Here is a 17624-nt window from a genome sequence, read left to right as displayed (position 1 = left end):
ATGTCCATGGCTGTTGTTGGCGGAAAAAAGTATGCAGCATAGTGATTTTCCTTGCAAGGACATGATACCGCACATTTAGAATATTTAGACCACCATGCATCCTTGGGGAGCACAACAATTCCATCTTCATCAGTCTTAATGCTTTCACTGCCGCTTTTGTTCTCCAGAGTATTTCCATGGCTTGTGACATAAAGGCTGAAATATCCCGAGAGGACCAATGTAACAATGGCAAATAAAATTGCACATATGACATTACAATAGACTGCACTATTCTGAGCCTGACATGAAGCGGCCAGGTAGATATCTTCCAGAAATCCAATTTATGTTGCAGTCTTTGTAAGACCCATTTGAGCTGCTGCTTCCTAGTAATATGCCATCCTATTTACATGCAATAGCCTGCTAGAATGGGAAGGCAAATCATCCAAAGGCAGGCCAATGTGTAAATCCATCCAAAGCGGAGCATGATCTGATAATCCCAGGGAAAAGTCAATGGAGAGATGCGGTGAGATTTCAGTCCTCATCGCACCAAGAACACACACACACACACACACACACACACACACACACAAAACTATCAAATGGACAAGATTATCAAACTTTTTGTTAATAGAATGCCGTAGACGAGATTTGGCCGATGAAGATGGGCACAAGCAAGCCTACAAGATTATCAAGGCAGGGGTTTTTGTAGAGGCATTTCCCGGAGTGCATGCGTGTAGAGTCCAAGAATGCTGCCCAAAACAAGATGCCAAGGACATTGAGATTGCCGAACTGAACACATGTGCATGGCAGAGGCCGAGCCGCCTGAACAAAAATATTTTGAGGAGCTCACGGACAAAACCACTGCAAAACGGAGCACTGGACATGTGGGTAGCCAGCCAAGGGACTGCACAGGGCAGCGATATGATGCTGAAGGCAAACAGAAAATGGCTAGCCAGCCAGCAGTGGCATGAAGCAGGAGGGCAAACATGAGGACGAGCTGGGTGCAGTAGACAGCTCTCCAGACAGAAGAGATACAGGCCAGCATGTGAAGGTGGCTCAAGCACTGGAGAGCAGGGCGGCAGGTGTAGGCTGACGACCCAAGACAGGCGCAGAGACTGGCAGTCGTGTGAAGTGGCGGCGGGCAGGAGCTGACACGCAGGGGAGAAAGCAGTCTCAGGGCCGAGCGTGGACAGAATGCAACAGCGGCGACAGTCTCTGAGCCGCGAGGCTGGGCGGAGGCGAACAGAGGGGGGAGGCGAACAGAGGTGGCACCCATTGCAGTAGCGCCGCCAAGAGAAGTGCATTCAAGCATAGACTGGCTGACCACCGGCAGCGGCGGTTGGCTTCAGCACACTAGCGTTGCCTGTCTGGCCGGCGTGGCTTTAAATTGGCACTCGACGGCAGGCGCTGAATCCGCAGAGGTTGGTGGCAACTGGCTCTGTGAGGTGGCGGATGGCAGCGATTGGCTTTACGCACACAGGTCTGCTGGCAGAGGCAGCAAGAGCAAAGAGCTCTCATACCAATTGATGAAGTAAGATTGGCTATGGCGGGAGGGGAGGCAAGTACAGGAAGCATAAACAAGTTAAATCTAAATTAAACGGGGCCGCACAAGAGACTACATCTCTTTGAGTATATTTATATTATAAAGATGGAGCTTTAAATAGGAGAGACCCCCCTTACAAGGTGTGGCCATAGGCTGCCACCACATATGCCACATGCCAACATGAGGTGCCAAGTGTCCACTGAGGTGTCACCTTTACACATCATTGCTTACATAAGTCCTTAAGGGGCTGTTCCCATGTATACAGAACCCTTACACACTTAGCGGTTGTTCACACACAACCGCTTTATTTAAGGCCTAGTTCACACACTTATACAAAAGTCCTTTTATATTGATTTTCCCAACACATATACACACACACACACACACACACCCACACACACAAAAAGAAACAAAAAGGGAAAGAAAGCAATAACACCATCTTCTTGGGCTAATGAATAAATCAAATAACCGTAATACATCAGTGCTATGGCTCCACTCCTGCAGACTACAGCACTGTGTAGCAGCAGCAGCCGGCATGACTTGTTTGTGACACCAGCCAAGCATGCTTGAAAAGAATTACATCTTTACTGTCAGGAAATACAGTCAAAATTTGAGAAGGGTAAAAAACAAGCATTTCAAACTCCTATGATCTATCCTCCAATGATCTCCATAAAGTTTTCTGACAGATAAGTAGTCGTTCCTTCTCATTGCTAAGCTTCTCAGTTGGGTGTTTCTTGCATCTCCATCGCATGGCTTCTCCAAGTGCAAGTGCATTGTCAACAAAGTTGGGTGCATCACGCATGATAACATATCCATCTGGTCTCAAGATACGGTCCATTTCCAGTAGTACAAACTTCATCTCACATCTGTTTAGATGAAACAAGCATGGTTAGCATGAGCATGCAATCATCTCAAGCAATCATGTCAGGCTTTATGAACACATTGAGAATATGATCCATCTTTGCCTACATGGGTTTCATTACACAATGAAATTAAAAGGATGAAGAAGACTTAGGGCTACATTAACATCAAGATCTACATTGACATGAAGAAGATCAAGCACTACATCAAGATCTACATTGACATGAAGAAGATCAAGAGCTACATCGACATTACGAGCTACATCAAGAAGATCTGCATTAGTATATTAGTCTCATCAAGGGGGGACTCTCCCTTTATTTCTAAATTCCTATTTTATGTTGAGTCAAGGGTTCTCTGCCCTAGGTCATCCTCAAAAAGCTGAATCTTTTAGACTTTTTAGGTTGTTCCTTGTGTTGAGCTTCAACATTCACACCAATACCAACTTCCATAACCAGGATACCATTCTAAACATCCAAAGAAGGCCTAGACAGTTCCCTTTTTTAAAAAGCATCCTCAAAAGAGGTTTGAGCTGCACAACCCCAGCACTTAAATCACACAAAGACCCCAACCTGGTAAGACCCTTGGTCATATTGGTATCACACTGCTTACTCACTCCCCCTCCCCCTCTCTTCAAGGCTGACCTTGGCAGGACCAAGGTTCTTACACATCCAGGGATACTAAGCAGAGGCAGGTCTGCACATACCGAGGAAAATAACAAAGTAGTGAGCTCATAGTTTATTTGGGGTAAGCACTTTTCTGATCCACAATTTAGCATGCGTAGGGCAGCCAACTGAAGGCTGTGCGTGCCTTGCAAACCCAGCACCAAAGCTTCCAGATGAGGAGCATAATTTTGGATTCCATGATGCAGCCAGAATAAATGACGTGGACTTAAAAAAGCAACTGCAGGTCATAACATTTTCAAGGCCAATCAAGAGTGAGCCCTCAGCCCCACATTAATTTATCTCAATTTCATTTAGTGCTTAAAGAATAGAGACTAATGCTATTTTTTAAGACCACAGCATACCTCCAAAGACTGCAAGACTTGAATGTTGATCCCCTCCCATGGTTAGCACGGGAAAGAAAAAGGCAATGGCAGAGAAAAGAAGAAACATGCAGAAGCAACAAAGAACAGGAAAGGCTAGCAAAAGGGGTGGGGTATAAATATTGTAGCATTTAGCTTAAAACCTCACGTTCACAACTTGCCAGAGTCCCCACCTTACAGCCAGCTCAAAGGACAGTAACAAACACCCCATGCTTTATAACTGTGACATTCATGCATGTGTAACCACCAGTACTAGGCCACATAATCGTATACAAAATTCCATTTAAAACTTAAATTGGTTAGAAGGCTAAAAATAAAGAACCTGTGACTCTCTGAAGTGAAAAGGCCATTGACGTGAAGCAAGTCATATGTTCTTGGATAAGTAGAAAAAGCTTCACACCTACAAAGACAGATTAGCAGTGAGCTACACTAGAACAAAAATGGCAAATTTCACACAGTCCAGCATTTGAAAAGCTTAAAACGGATTGGCACGAACCAATCATTCACTGTCCCTATCAATCCTCGATCGTAAATAACACCGAGCGAGTTTGCTGCATATGAAGAAACAACATTCATCACCCAAATAGGGTCATCAATCAATGCTGCAGCAAGACCACCATATTTGGTGTTCATGTCCATCACATTGCGTATCTTGTTAGTCCCTAGATCAGGGAGCAGAGTCTTATAGTACATCACAATATCTTGCCACACCCTTGTATCCTTTCTAAAAGCACCCTCACTACCCCCAGAAAATAAGCCAGCTCTTTCAGGAGCCTCCTTCAATCGAGCTGGCCACTTCGGTGTCTGTCCTATGCTGAGGCGCTTGAATGGGAAGCTCGCTTTCACAATGCAAGGACGCATTGGCACGTACCTGAAGTTAGAAACCACCACACCAGACCACAACGGTTAGTACCAATCAAATTCTGTGCTACCTGCCACTGTAGGCATTGTCTACATTATTTGGTCATCATCTCATGTCTTGCACAAACCCACCCATACAAGTAGAAAAATCTCTGAAAAGAAATCAACAGTTTGGCATTCATTCACACTACCTCCTTACTCAAAACACCATCATGTTAACCATTAAATTTATATTCCTGGTCTTAAACTCTGAGCATCGTGCTAAGACGAATTCTAGGTTTGAAATATGTGCATAAAATCACCATGAGGCATCTGGATCAATGCTGTCATCACAAAGAGGTGGTACCGTATCCTCCGCGCGGTTATTGTAACATGTGTCATCCACAGGCTTTTGCCAAACAGCAATATCACCTTTCATGGCATACAGTTTGTAGCACATGCGATCTAAAAGGTCTTGAATTTTATCTAAGTCAGCTTTCTGCTTTTCCTTGGTAGATTCCCATCCTTTCCAGTGAACCTGATAATTGACTGGTGGCCCTGACAGCACCCAGAATCCTCCAGGACGAAGAACCCGGTCTATTTCCAGCAGATTCACCCCACCTGTCCAAGAAAATAGTAAAATGAGCTCTCTCTCTCTCTCTCTCTCTCTCTCTCTCTCACCAGCCTGGACATTTCCCAGTATGAAAGGGGTCTGGTGGACTCCAGGATGTCTAAATATTTGGAAAGTCCAAGCTTTGGGAATGGGGGATTATCCTAGAATACAAAGGACCACACTCCTAAAATTTAGGAGAGTTGCTATTTTTGGCCCAACTCCGGTGGAAATTCTGTTCGCATCATTACATCTGGAATTGAGCAGATACCAAGAGTTGGCAAAGTGCCTATGATGACAGAATGTCTACCAGTTGGGATATTTTTAGAGATAAAGTTTATGGAAGGACCCATCTCTTAGATTGGGACATGTGGCAAGAAAGTGGACCAAAGTGAGACAAGTGGCCTGACACTTGTTAGAAAATGGATCAAAGTGAGACAAGTGGCCTCACACTTGTCACTTCAGCTATTGTGTGGCTCTCCACTTGTCATTGTAGCCTTCTCTTGCCATTTTAGCTCATGGGAGGCCCATCTCTCTTCATTAATGGAGGCTCTCTTGCCGCACACTAGCCTCTACCACCGTTAAAGGCTGCCCTAATAATGGCTACTCTCTTTCTCTCTCTCTCTTGAAGGCTGTGGCCACGTTTAAATGTTTTAATATGCATTGATGGTATCAACAAGTGTGTCAAAGGCCCTAGTCCCCCCAGCGGCGCCACGAGTTACATTGGTCTCAGAGCACAGGCTTCCTTGGAAGCGGAGGCTTCCTTTTATCAATAAGGAAGAGAAAAGATCTCAAGTGGGGACCACACTTACCATCATTGCTGTTAAGCATGGCCAGCCGCTTCATAGCTTATGAAACAAGAGCATGAGCAGTAGACAGCTTGTTGATCTAAGGATTTATGAATTCACAAAATTTATCTTGGAAGTATGGAGTTGGCTTTATGTGCATACGTTTAGCACTCTTTCCATTTGGATATTGTGGATTATATTATCAAGCTTACAAGCAAGCTATATAGAGATATATCTCGGGGATATCTTAAGGATATAGTGAGGAGATATTTCTTTTGGCTTCATGACCAACTTGGCAAAGAAAAGCTAAGTATACTTTGAGTTTGCAAAGTTGGTGCTTTTGCTATTTACTATGAAGTGTTTTTAATGTTCGCTAACCCTTGTATAGCCATGCAAGGAGAAAGGTGGTGTTGTTTGCCTTGACATGGTTTCAGGGAAACATTGTTTATGGCTCCCTTTATTGGGATGGATTATATCTATGGAGATTTCTTTCTTGGACGAGATTTATATAGATATTGGGCTTCACAAGAAATTTCTATGGACGAATCTGTCCCAGTTTATAGAGAAGAAATATTTGGATATCTCATGGATATGATGCTTTTATGGATAAAAGTCCACCTCTACTCCAAGGTGTGTGGTTAGCACGGAGTATGCGGCAAGAGTTATGGTATACAAGGATTATGGTATACAGGTCTATGAAATCCTAGGCTTCTTTTCTAGGGATTTGGATCAATCCTCAGGATTATGGATTATGTTTATGACTCCCTTTTATTGGGATGGATTATTCTTTTTGGCTCCCCTTATTTGGGATGCATTGGACTTATGAAACTCATGGTTCACATACCCTGTGTAATGTTCTCTTGTCCTACGTGCTCTCTTGAAGATTGTTTCTACCATGTGTGGGTGGAACAATAGAGAGCAGATGGAAGGGAATATGGGCACTTCAGAGGGCAGTGTCGAGCACAACATACCGTGTGTAGTGTTCTCTTGTCCTACGTCCTCTCTTGAAGATTGTTTCTACCATATCCGGGTGGAACACTAGAGAGCATATGGAAGGGAACATGGGCACTCGAGAGGGTAGTGTGAGTTGGTGGCCGAAATGCCTATAAACTATGTGTAGCAGAAATGCTTATGAAACACCAGGTTATCTATGCCTTCGAGTGATGCTTGTTAATTGAGCCCACCTCTCATCCAAGGTGTGTGGTCAGGGTACCAACACGGAGTGCAAGTGGTAAAGTGGACATGACACCTGGTTGGCACGAGACTTATGTCTATGCCAAGGGTCATGTGGACCGATGCCTTGTTGATAAGAGACTTATTTAGTCTCGTCCATTTCTTTGGGACATGGATTCTTCAGATATATTGGATTTTTGAGACTGTCTCGTCTCGCCCACTTGATGGGACATGATTATATCTTGAATATATGGCTTGAAGCTTAAAGTTGTGGACAACTTTCAAAAAGCTAGGGAGGATGTAACCAACCTGGACATTTCCCAGTATGAAAGGGGTCTGGTGGACTCCAGGATGTCTAAATATTTGGAAAGTACAAGCTTTGTGAATGGGGGATTATCCTAGAATACAAAGGACCACACTCATAAAATTGAGGAGAGTTGCTATTTTTGGCCCGACTCCGATGAAAATTCTGTTCGCATCATTACATCTGGAATTGAGCAGATACCAAGAGTTGGCAAAGTGCCTATGACCGAATGTCTACCAATTGGGATATTTTTAGAGATAAAGTTTATGGAAGGACCCATCTCTTAGATTGGGACATGTGGCAAGAAAGTGGACCAAAATGAGACAAGTGGCCTGACACTTGTTAGAAAATGGATCAAAGTGAGACAAGTGGCCTCACACTTAGTCACTTCAGCTATTGTGTGGCTCTCCACTTGTCATTGTAGCCTTCTCTTGCCATTTTAGCTCATGGGAGGCCCAAATCTATAAATTGGAGCCCTCTCTTCATTAATGGAGGCTCTCTTGCTGCACACTAGCCTCTACCACCGTTACAGGCTGCCCTAATGATGGCTACTCTCTTTCTCTCTCTCTCTCTTGAAGGATGTGGCCATGTTTAAATGTTTTAATATGCATTGATGGTATCAACAAGTGTGTCAAAGGCCCTAGTCTCCCCGGAGGCGCCGCCAGTTACGGTCAGTCTGTCTGTCTATCTGCCTGCCGGCCTACCGGCCTCTATCTACACATACACACACCAAAAAGAAAGAGTTATCAGATTTTGCAACATTCTGCTACAAATGAGATACTGTAAAGATCTGATTGGGGTGCTTGAACAGGACCTTATCTTAGCAAAGTAAATTTCTATGAGCTACTTTAGCATGGAAGAGAGGATTAAAAACTGGTGCGATACTGGGAAGTGTCGTGTTCACAGTGTGTATCTATCGTGTGCTACACGCACACAAGACTAGCTTCGAGGTTTGGAGAAGCTTGGAGCTAGGCAGGCTGATTGGCGAGCTGAGTTAGGGATAGACTAACAGGCGGGCACCCAAGTATGGACGGGCGGGCGCCCAAGTGTGGACGCCCGATGACCGGCCAAGAGCCTATAAAAGGGTGGCCAAGGTTAGTCATTAGTCATATAGAGTATCGCGAGATTTGTGAGAGCTCTATGGTTTGGAGCCTGGATCTAGTGCAGACATGCACCTGCTTTACGCAGCCGAGGCCGTTAGCAATCTAGTGGCCCGCAAGGATAGCTTCGTGGCGGTATGGGACGTCGCGAGGTAGAGATAGGTCGGTACGTCAACCTAGTTAGCTCAGCTCGTGGCTCGATGGAGGCAGCCAAGATTGTGGGCTTGCCCACCACGGCTGTCATGGTTGGGAGGTGAGTCAGGCCTGCACCCCCTTCTTATTTGGTTTGTTTGCAGGTGTTACGAGTCTTGTACCAGGAGCGTTCCACGAGAAGATCCGATGGGGATTTGACAGTGGTATCAGAGCGTGCCTCATGAACGAGCAAGTCCGTAGGTAGAGAAGATGAGATCAGAAAGGTATGTGTTCAAGAGGCTTGCTGTTTTTTCTATGCATACTACTGTTTTTCAGATTAGTATGTTGCTTTTTCATCAAAAAAACCCGTGATGATGAAGATGGTGTTCTAGGAAGGGTCGATTTGTTTAACATGAAGAAGGTTAGATGTAATTTGCATGAACTGTTGAAGAATTTTTTTTAAAAAAAACCAATAAAAGCATTCACGTCAACTTTAGTTACTTTTGTTTTTTTTTTAGATTAAACTTTTTTTTAAAGAGTTTAAAGGCCCCCTAAGGTTTAAAAGTGTTTTCTTTTAAGAAAACAGAATATATTTATTATTTATTATTTATTTATTTATTTTACTTTTTTATTTTTTATTTTTTTATTTTTTTTAACACAAAAGCAAAAGCTCAAGTTGCTTTTGGGAAAGGTTATATAAACCCCTTAAGTGGGCTTCTTGCCACACATCTCTCAAGTTTTCAAGCTCTCAAGTTCTCTAGTATTATTCTTCTGCAAGATCGAATTTTCTCTCCACTTGCTCTCTTCAAGATGTCGACCCAAGAATCCGAGTTGGAGCCCCTTGTCGAACGCGAAGGCTTGCCGGCTACGAAAGATATCGATGCCAATCTTTTTGACGATTATGTGTCAAAATCTGATTTCCAAGAGTTCAAAGTAGCTCTCGAAGCTTCTTCTTCGGAACGTCTGGCACAAATCGCCGCCCAGATGCACGCCTTGCAGAACTCCATCTCTCTCTTGACCACTACTCTTTCGGGTATGGATACCTTGGTCTCTACTTTAGGCCCCAACATTACTCCGGAACAGTTCGGGCGCGAGCAAAAGCAGCGTACCCAAGAGATCGTGGACACTTGGCTACATAAGTGGCAGGTCCATTTTCAGTTTCATCCATATGATGATGGAAAAAAGATCCAGTTAGCAGCAAGTTTCCTCTCAGGCAAAGTTTTGCTTTGGTGGAAGGAACTCAACCCTAAGCCAACGACTTGGGCACAATTTGAAGACATCTTCAAGAAGGAATTCCTCAAGAAAGAGGATGATTATGATGTTGTTGCCCAATTTACCGCTTTGACCAAGACCTCGCAGCACCTCACTTATGAGGTCTACCTCCAGAAGTTTAGGGACTTGCAGATGAAAGCTACAAAGATGGATCCCACTACTCTTTTGGAGTTCTTCGTAGCCAGTTTACCAGACTCATACCATTTACAGATTAAGAATAACAAATGCAAAACTTTGGACGAAGCCATTCATTCAACTCGTATCTATGATGATACAATGGTCTCTTCCAAGTCTAAACCCGTTACCGAGCAGGGGAACAAGCATAAAAGAAAGTTCTCCGCACCAATGGCTAACACGACTGAAGGAAAGTCTTCGGACCAACCTTCAAAGAATTCAAGTTCGACAACAGCGAAGAAGAAACGACTCCTTAAGGCTTCGAAGCTCGAGAAGGAGGGACGTCGTTTCATCTGCGAAGAAAAAGGACACATGCGTAACGAGTGCCCGAAGCAAAAGGGTGCAAAGACCAACGCAGGACCCAAGCCAAGGACAGCTAACCAGTTGTCTTCGACAGGTACGTCAGTTACTGTACTTTCTCGCCCTATTACATGTTCTGATTGTATGTCAACTCTAAAGTTTTTGGCTTACATGATCTTCTCCGAGTTTATGGACAAGTGAATGGCCATAGAATCCACATTCTTCTAGACCATGACAGCTCACACAATTTTGTTAACTACAAACTTGTGCAGAAATTGGGTCTTGATACGACACCCAACGATCATACCTATGAGGTACGCCTACTTGCGGATCGGCAAGTATGGGATCGAAAGGTGGAGATGCTACCAACTCAGATTCAAGACTACAAAGATACTCTGGAATGCTATATTATACACCTAGAACATATAGACTTGTTATTAGGGATTGAGTGGTTTAAGACTCTTCAAGTCCAGATAGATTGGTCTAGTCATATTTTTTCTTTTCAGCATAGAAACACCCAGTATAGTATTTTAGGTGATTGTATACATCCCTCTCAGGGACCTCTTGTAAATACAGTTGATTTTGGAAATATAATGGATTCTTCTTTGTATACCCCTTTCCATTGTGTATTGATTCCACTTTCTTCATTTCTCATACCTTCCATGGATGTCAATGAATTAAGTGTGTTTGAAAGCAAAGAATTACAGAAGATACTTGATTCGTTTCAAGACGTATTTCCTAAGGACCTGCCATCGGGTTTACCACCTGAAAGGACAGTAGATCATCGTATTGACGTGATCCCTGGTGCTCATCCTGTCAGTATTCCACCTTACAGGATGAGCCAAGCTGAGGAAGATGAGTTGACTAAACAACTCGAAGATTATTTGAGGATGGGCCAGATCCGTCCAAGTAAATCACCTTGGGATGCACCTGTGTTGCTTAGGAGAAAGAAGCACAACACCTGGAGAACGTGTATAGATTACAAGAGATTGAACAAGCTGACAATTAAGAACCGTTATCCTCTTCCTAGATCAGATGACCTGATTGACCGATTAGCAAGAGCGAAATATTTCACGAAGATAGATTTACGTACTGACTATCACTAGATACGTATTCATGAAAGGCATGTCGAAAAAGAATCGCATTTTGGACTAGGTATGGCCATTACGAGTTTCTCGTATTACCTTTTGGGTTAACCAATGCTCCAGCCACTTTCCAGCAAATGATGAACGATCTTTTTCGTGAACATTTGGGAAAATTTGTGGTGGTGTTCCTGGATGATATTTTGATATATAGCCGTAGTCTTGAGAATCATGTTAGACACCTCATGATTATCTTATCTATTTTAAGACAAAATCGATATTTTGATATATAGCCGTAGTCTTGAGAATCATGTTAGACACCTCATGATTGTCTTATCTATTTTAAGACAAAATCGACTATATGCTAAGTTAAGTAAATGTGAGTTTTTTATGGACGGATATCATTTACTTGGGACACAAGATCACTAGAGATGGATTGAGCATTGACTATGACCGAGTTCAGAAAGTTTTGGACTGGCCTATACCGCGAACAGTGAAACAACTTCGTTCTTTCCTCGGTTTTATTGTTTTTTTTCGGAAATCTGTGCAGGAGTACTCTCAGTTCACACTACCGATGACCGACTTGTTGAAAGGTCGTGGACGTAAGTTAAATCAGCCTATCACTTGGAATAACGATTCAGATATGGCCTTCAGACTTTTGAAAGATAAAGTCAAGGAAGCACCTATCTTAGCATTACCCGATCCTAGTCGGCCTTATGTTCTTGAAACTAATGCCAGTGACTATGCCATCGGGGCTGCTCTATTTCAAGATGGTAGACCGGTTGCTTTTGAAAGTAAAAAGCTAGACGACACTCAATCTCGTTGGCCAACCCTTGAGAAGGAGCTTTCTGCTATGATTCATGCTCTCAAGGTTTGGAGACATTATTTATATGGTTCCAAGTTTGTGATATTGACTGATCATCAGTCAATCAAGTATGTGTGTGATGCGGATGATTTGAGAGGAAGGAAAGCTCGTTGGGCTGAGTTAATGCAAGATTTTAATTTTGAGATTCGTTAGTTAACGGGCGGACACCCAAGTATGGACGGATGGGCGCCCAAGTATGGACGCCCGATGACCGGCCAAGAGCCTATAAAAGGGTGGCCAAGGTTAGTCATTAGTCATATAGAGTCTCGCGAGATTTGTGAGAGCTCTATGGTCTGGAGCCTAGATCTAGTGCAGACGTGCACCTGCTTTACGTAGCCGAGGCCGGCAGCAATCTCGTGGCCCGCGAGGGTAGCTTCGTGGCAGTATGGGACGTCGCGAGATAGAGATTGGTCGGTACGTCAACCTAGTTAGCTCAGCTCATGGCTCGGTGGAGACAACCAAGACTGTGGGCTTGCCCATGGCTATCGTGGTTGGGAGGTGAGTCGGGCCTGCACCCCCTTCTTCTTTGTTTGGTTTGTTTGCAGGTTACAAGTCTTGTACCAGGAGCGTTCCACAAGGAGATCCGATGGGGATTTGACAGGAAGTCTTAGGCTTTAGTAGTTATTTGGCTTCTTTGCATTGCTCCTCTAAAACAAGCCACGTATTCAGGCTCTCTGGGTAGTAGAAGATCTCAAGATATCTTTGAGAAGTCCTGCATCGTGGGTTACATGAGCTATAAGGCTTAGTTTTAATCATTGCTTTAGTATGGATGCCCCATCTGGTGTTGTTTCGCTCAACGAAAGCTTGTCATGAAAGTAGGGCCTTGCCAAGGTCTGTATTGGAAACAGCCACGATAGGAGGGTCAATCTACACATCTGAGGTTGTTTCTCTTAATAACAAGATCATTCTCAATATACTAAAATCTTGGAAGGATATACGTAACGCAATACTTGCTCTAATTGCTCCCGCTAGAAAAGAGCAACATCCCAGGTGACTCTCGTCTCAAAATTGAAACAAGAAACAAAAAACATTCGCAAAGTACAATAGCAACCACCACCATGGAACACCAAAAAATTCTGTCCAACAGGGTATAAATCAGATAGGGACCTGTCCTTAAATGAAAGGAGTGTCTACCCATGCACAAGGAGCTTACCATGATCAGTCCAAGGAATCAGACATCGTGAACAATGAGCCATATCGAAAGCATTTGCTGGGTAAGGTAAACGTTGGGTAGAGATGATTCCCAGCATGGCAGGAATTCCTCTTTCAAGAGCAAACTGTACTTGAGCTTCATGATTGTCTCGAGGTGCCAATGACATAGTTATTATACCACGATCCAACAGATATCCACCCCAGCTAGCCACCTGAAAATAAGTGCAGAGGTATTACAAGCTCCAAATGAAAGCATCGTATAATATAGATACGACGAGACTTCTTCCAAATGCTCAAGCAATACTACGGACACCGATATGACTAGAAACCAACCCCACAGCCTGTATCAAGTGCTGTTCTGACAGTTCCATCTTTCATTCCTGGAATAAGCTCTTCCATCTGGTCCAGATATTCACCCACACCATTGGGAAACATTGTACCTCCACCAGGAAAGATGAATTTTTCTCCTTGCTTTTGCATCCATCTTTGATTTGCCTTTGCAGTGTTGATCCAATCATAAGGCACATTTCTGCATCCAGATTACTGTATCAACTAACAATGGCTTGGAAAATTTGATAACAAGATGTATGACAAGCATAATGATGTCTTGAAATGTTACAACTCCACAGTCACCGCAACATGCAAAATACTTGACCATCTACTTTGTAACAATTATGTAGAAATGACCGGCAGTGGACTTGTTTACACACCGCACAGGGTTCACATTCAGCTAGCTGTTTGTTAGGAACTTTAAAGTTCACGTGCAAAAGCTGGAGCATCCAGACTGGCTCTGGTTGCCTTCCAGATCTTGGCAACTAGCAGCTAGCACCTCTTATTACTGGTACTTGCATTAAATCCACCAAAGTATTATTTGTCCCATATCAATTTTGGCCAACAGCTGTACCATCTTGGCCAGTGAAGAGGACACTGACAAAGATTTGGATTCAAGCATGAGCACCAAGGGGGTTCCAGTTGTGGCCAAACTGGGTAGCATCATGCTTCCTTTCTAGTTCAGCATGTGAACAGACCCAATCACAACAAGATCTAAACGTGTAGTAACTGATCAAGTGAAATGTACATCGCTTCCAAGGAAAGGCCTACAGCTGAAGCTTCATTGATTAAATACACTCCCTTTTCTGCCTGGAGGCAACCTTCTTAAAGAAGCTCACCTGTACCAGCATTCATCTCTACTGCGAGGCCAACGGACAGGAATCTTGTAGCCCTTCGGTGGAGGAACCAGGCAATCCATCCTCTCCGAAGGAGCTGGACAATGGCGTTCTCTGAATGCCATTCGATGTCTGTCATATTTGCGCCACCTCTAGTATTGACAACATGTGAAGAGCCTGTCAGAATTTAATCTAATTTACTTTCAAAACAACTTCTACAAAGAGATAACCAAGCAGACTCTTCTGAGCATAAACATGGCACCATGCTTAAAGGCTAATAATAAGAGCCAAAAGGCCTAAATGGATTTTTACAAAGAGCTTTACCGCTGGATCTGTGCATGGAGTCAAGTCTTGAAAGGTTATGTTGCACTCTTTGAACTCACTGGGCTTCGCTTGAGGTTGACATCCAGCCACCTTCACATCTGTTTGTGGCATCTCACTTTGCATGAATAGCTTGTCTTTGTCGGAGCAGAAGATACCCCCCAGGTAAAAGGAGAGTGCACATAAGGACAGCACCATTAGAGCTGGGGGAAGAACCTTGGACATCTTCTCTGATGAAAAGCTGAACTTTCCCTCCCTCTCTTTCATTTCGATGCAGTTCAAAATGACCACTGTTAAGAAATTACATATTACATGCAGTTAAAATTTGAGATAAGAGGAGCTATTGCTGCAAGACACTCTTTAGCACATACACCACAAACGTAAGACGCTCAGAAAGACAGCCGGATCAAAAACCGATCTGCTTTTGTGATAAGCATACATGAACAAATTGACTCCTATTCAAACACTTCCCCACTTCAGCTAGAGAACATTTATGAATAAATGTTCTCTAGCTGAAGTGGGTCTTCCCTTCATTTTTGGAAAAATGATGGAAACTCGGCACACTGGTTTATGCACAAAGATTTAAACACTATAGTGGACAAATCTCTATACATATAATTTCACTTCAGCTAGAGGACATTAATGAAAAACACAGCCATCCTAAGGTCACCTTAGTGTTCAAATCTTCATGGTCCTCCCTTCAGCTTCAAGGATGCAAGGGTTTATGCAAAAATATTTGGAACACTAAGGTGCACATATCTATGTGCATTGCATGCTGAATACCTGAGTAGGGTTTTACTGGATGCTACGCTCATCTGTATTAGGTTCAGGAATTAACTTGAAAATTTCACTTGCAAGCAGACAAGTGAATTTTGTCTAAGATTTTTGACAAAGGTGCTGCCTGCTGGTTTCTGCTTATCCTTTCATGAAGGGTGGTACATTTGTGCAACCAAATACCTCTTTTGGGGGTATATGCACCTTTTGATGCAAACCAAAAGAATGGCGCTGTGTGTTCCTCACAAAGTCCAAGCTGAATCAAAAAACAATGAGTCGATTTGCTCTCTACTGCTAGCTTCTTGGATGTATCTACCTACTTGATTTAAGTAGACATATGAAGCATGGTCATTTAACTTGACATGACGAAAGCTAGAACTAAAGAGCAAACCCAATCAACGTAGCCATTCAACCAAGGATTTACCTTCCTGCAAATAAACCGGTCTACTGGTGATAATCAGCTAGGACTGTTATGCAATGCCACCAATCCCCTCTGTGTTGTTTCCATCTTCCTTACCTCTTATAGAAAAAAGGACCCTTGATTCTGCAAATTATGGCTCATGGAAGACGTAAATTCTTCGTCATAGGAATCCTAGACGTGCTACACATGGTCAAAACCCCTAAGTTTAGTGTTGCACTAAATGACCATTCAAACAGTGGTTAAAGCATGTTTGTTCTGCAAGGGCCATACTTCACATCTTTCCATCCAGATTCTGCATTAAGGTATATTACCATAGGCCACCGATAGCCCTTTAATGCTCATTCAGCTAGAGAAAAGCTACACCAACTATTATCATCTCAAGTATTCCCACGAGAATCTGCACATCCACTATAGGTTCACAAACCACTAGAGCTAAAAAGAGATCCGCACATCCAATAAAACCTCTTTTACCCATTTAATTACAAGAATTGAATAGAAAAGGAACGACATTGACTTCAGCATTGAGCCGCAGCAGGTCTTCATGTCTGAGATTGCAAATCTGAGATCTCCAAATCATTACATTCTGTGGGATCCTTAGCTGTTATTGACCTGTCAGTGGCTGATATCCCCCATTCAAGTTTACTCTCAAAGTTGCACATATAAACTGAGAAGCCAACTTGTCAACCCTTAGATTTACATACAGGGAATGCCTATCTCTGAAATTGAAAAATGACCTTTATAAGAAAGGCTAATCACTGTTAACTTCTTTACTGGGAAGGTAATAATGCAAAACAGCAACGAAACATCAGCCACCTAGGCATGTTAATGCAAAAAATGATCTCTTAAGCTCTGATCCATATCCTTTTCCTGTGTGCAGAATCGTGCTGACAAAGGACTTGAATATACTTTATAGTGAGGGACGGCCATGGTTCTGACTAACAGCCATGACCAGATGACACTTGAAATGGAGGTTCGACGGGCTAGTTTAAAAAGCACGAAACGAACGGAAATCCTAGCTGCGAGGTACCTGAAAGCGCTAATGCTAAAGGTCGGAAGGCGCAGGAAACCAGATCTCAGGTTGTTGGAAAGCCCTCGAGAAAACCCCAATGCCACCGCAGGGTAAAGGAAACCCTAACTCCGGGAATCCCAAGAAGCACGAGTAAAATCTTACAAAGCACTTCACGACGACAACACATAGGCAGACGGAGAAGCGCTGAGAGATGCCCGGCAGCATTAACTAGCGCATGCAGACCATTACCATGAAGGCACTGTGGCACGGCTCCGCCATAACCCGACCCGAGACTTCGGAATTGGAAGGAGCGAGAACATGAACATTAATAATGTTTTCGTGGAAATTTTAAAAATGAAGATTAAATTTCTTTCTTTAGGAATATGTGTGACATGTGCAATAGTAGTGACAAAGTGATGCCCCTCAAAGTAAGATTTTGGTAGATTCTTCCCACCTTGTGAACATGCCCCCCCTCCAATTTTCATGCAAACATCTTCTCAATCATTCTTGCCACAAATGCTCTCAAATTCTACACCCATGATGATCCCTTTGCTTGTTCATCATTGAGTTGGGTGGAGGGGCAGGGCGGGGAAGGGGCGAGTGTGTGTGGGGGGGGTCATCATGGGGGATGTGCATGTAGCATGCAAAGCGCGAGTGTGTGGGCATGAAAACGCATGCATGTGTGTGGGTGGGTGGATGTGTGTGTTGCTAGCACT

The 17624-nt window shown here is 43.4% G+C and overlaps 1 protein-coding gene across 1 annotated transcript; it reads right to left on the bottom strand.

Annotated features, from left to right (window-relative positions):
• Positions 1 to 1944: 1944 nt before the first annotated feature.
• On the bottom strand, positions 1945 to 17235 carry LOC147627505 (putative methyltransferase PMT21). Its single transcript, XM_086814418.1, has 9 exons — positions 16927 to 17235; positions 14708 to 14994; positions 14387 to 14535; positions 13551 to 13746; positions 13219 to 13429; positions 4589 to 4886; positions 3922 to 4296; positions 3748 to 3825; positions 1945 to 2388 (listed from the first exon to the last, which is right to left on the bottom strand). The coding sequence occupies exons 2-9, from the start codon at positions 14969 to 14971 to the stop codon at positions 2166 to 2168; spliced, it is 1794 nt and encodes a 597-aa protein (XP_086670544.1). The 5' UTR covers positions 14972 to 14994; positions 16927 to 17235; the 3' UTR covers positions 1945 to 2165.
• Positions 17236 to 17624: the final 389 nt, after the last annotated feature.

Source organism: Cibotium barometz, chromosome 20 (genome assembly GCF_041138505.1).
Source record: "Cibotium barometz isolate CiBa-2024 chromosome 20, ASM4113850v1, whole genome shotgun sequence".
NCBI lineage: Eukaryota > Viridiplantae > Streptophyta > Polypodiopsida > Cyatheales > Cibotiaceae > Cibotium > Cibotium barometz.
Note: the sequence above shows the minus strand (reverse complement) of the source record. Positions and strands in the feature narration are given on the sequence as shown.

Bases quoted from the DNA above. Each gene is read 5' to 3' on its own strand.
- LOC147627505 (XM_086814418.1), bottom strand. From the start codon at position 14,971: ATGAAAGAGAGGGAGGGAAAGTTCAGCTTTTCATCAGAGAAGATGTCC. The intron at 13,747-14,386 runs GTGAGCTTCTTT...ATCTGGATGCAG, and splicing joins AGAGATGAATGCTGGTACAG to AAATGTGCCTTATGATTGGA. The intron at 3,826-3,921 runs GTTCGTGCCAAT...CTGTCTTTGTAG, and splicing joins ATAGGGACAGTGAATGATTG to GTGTGAAGCTTTTTCTACTT.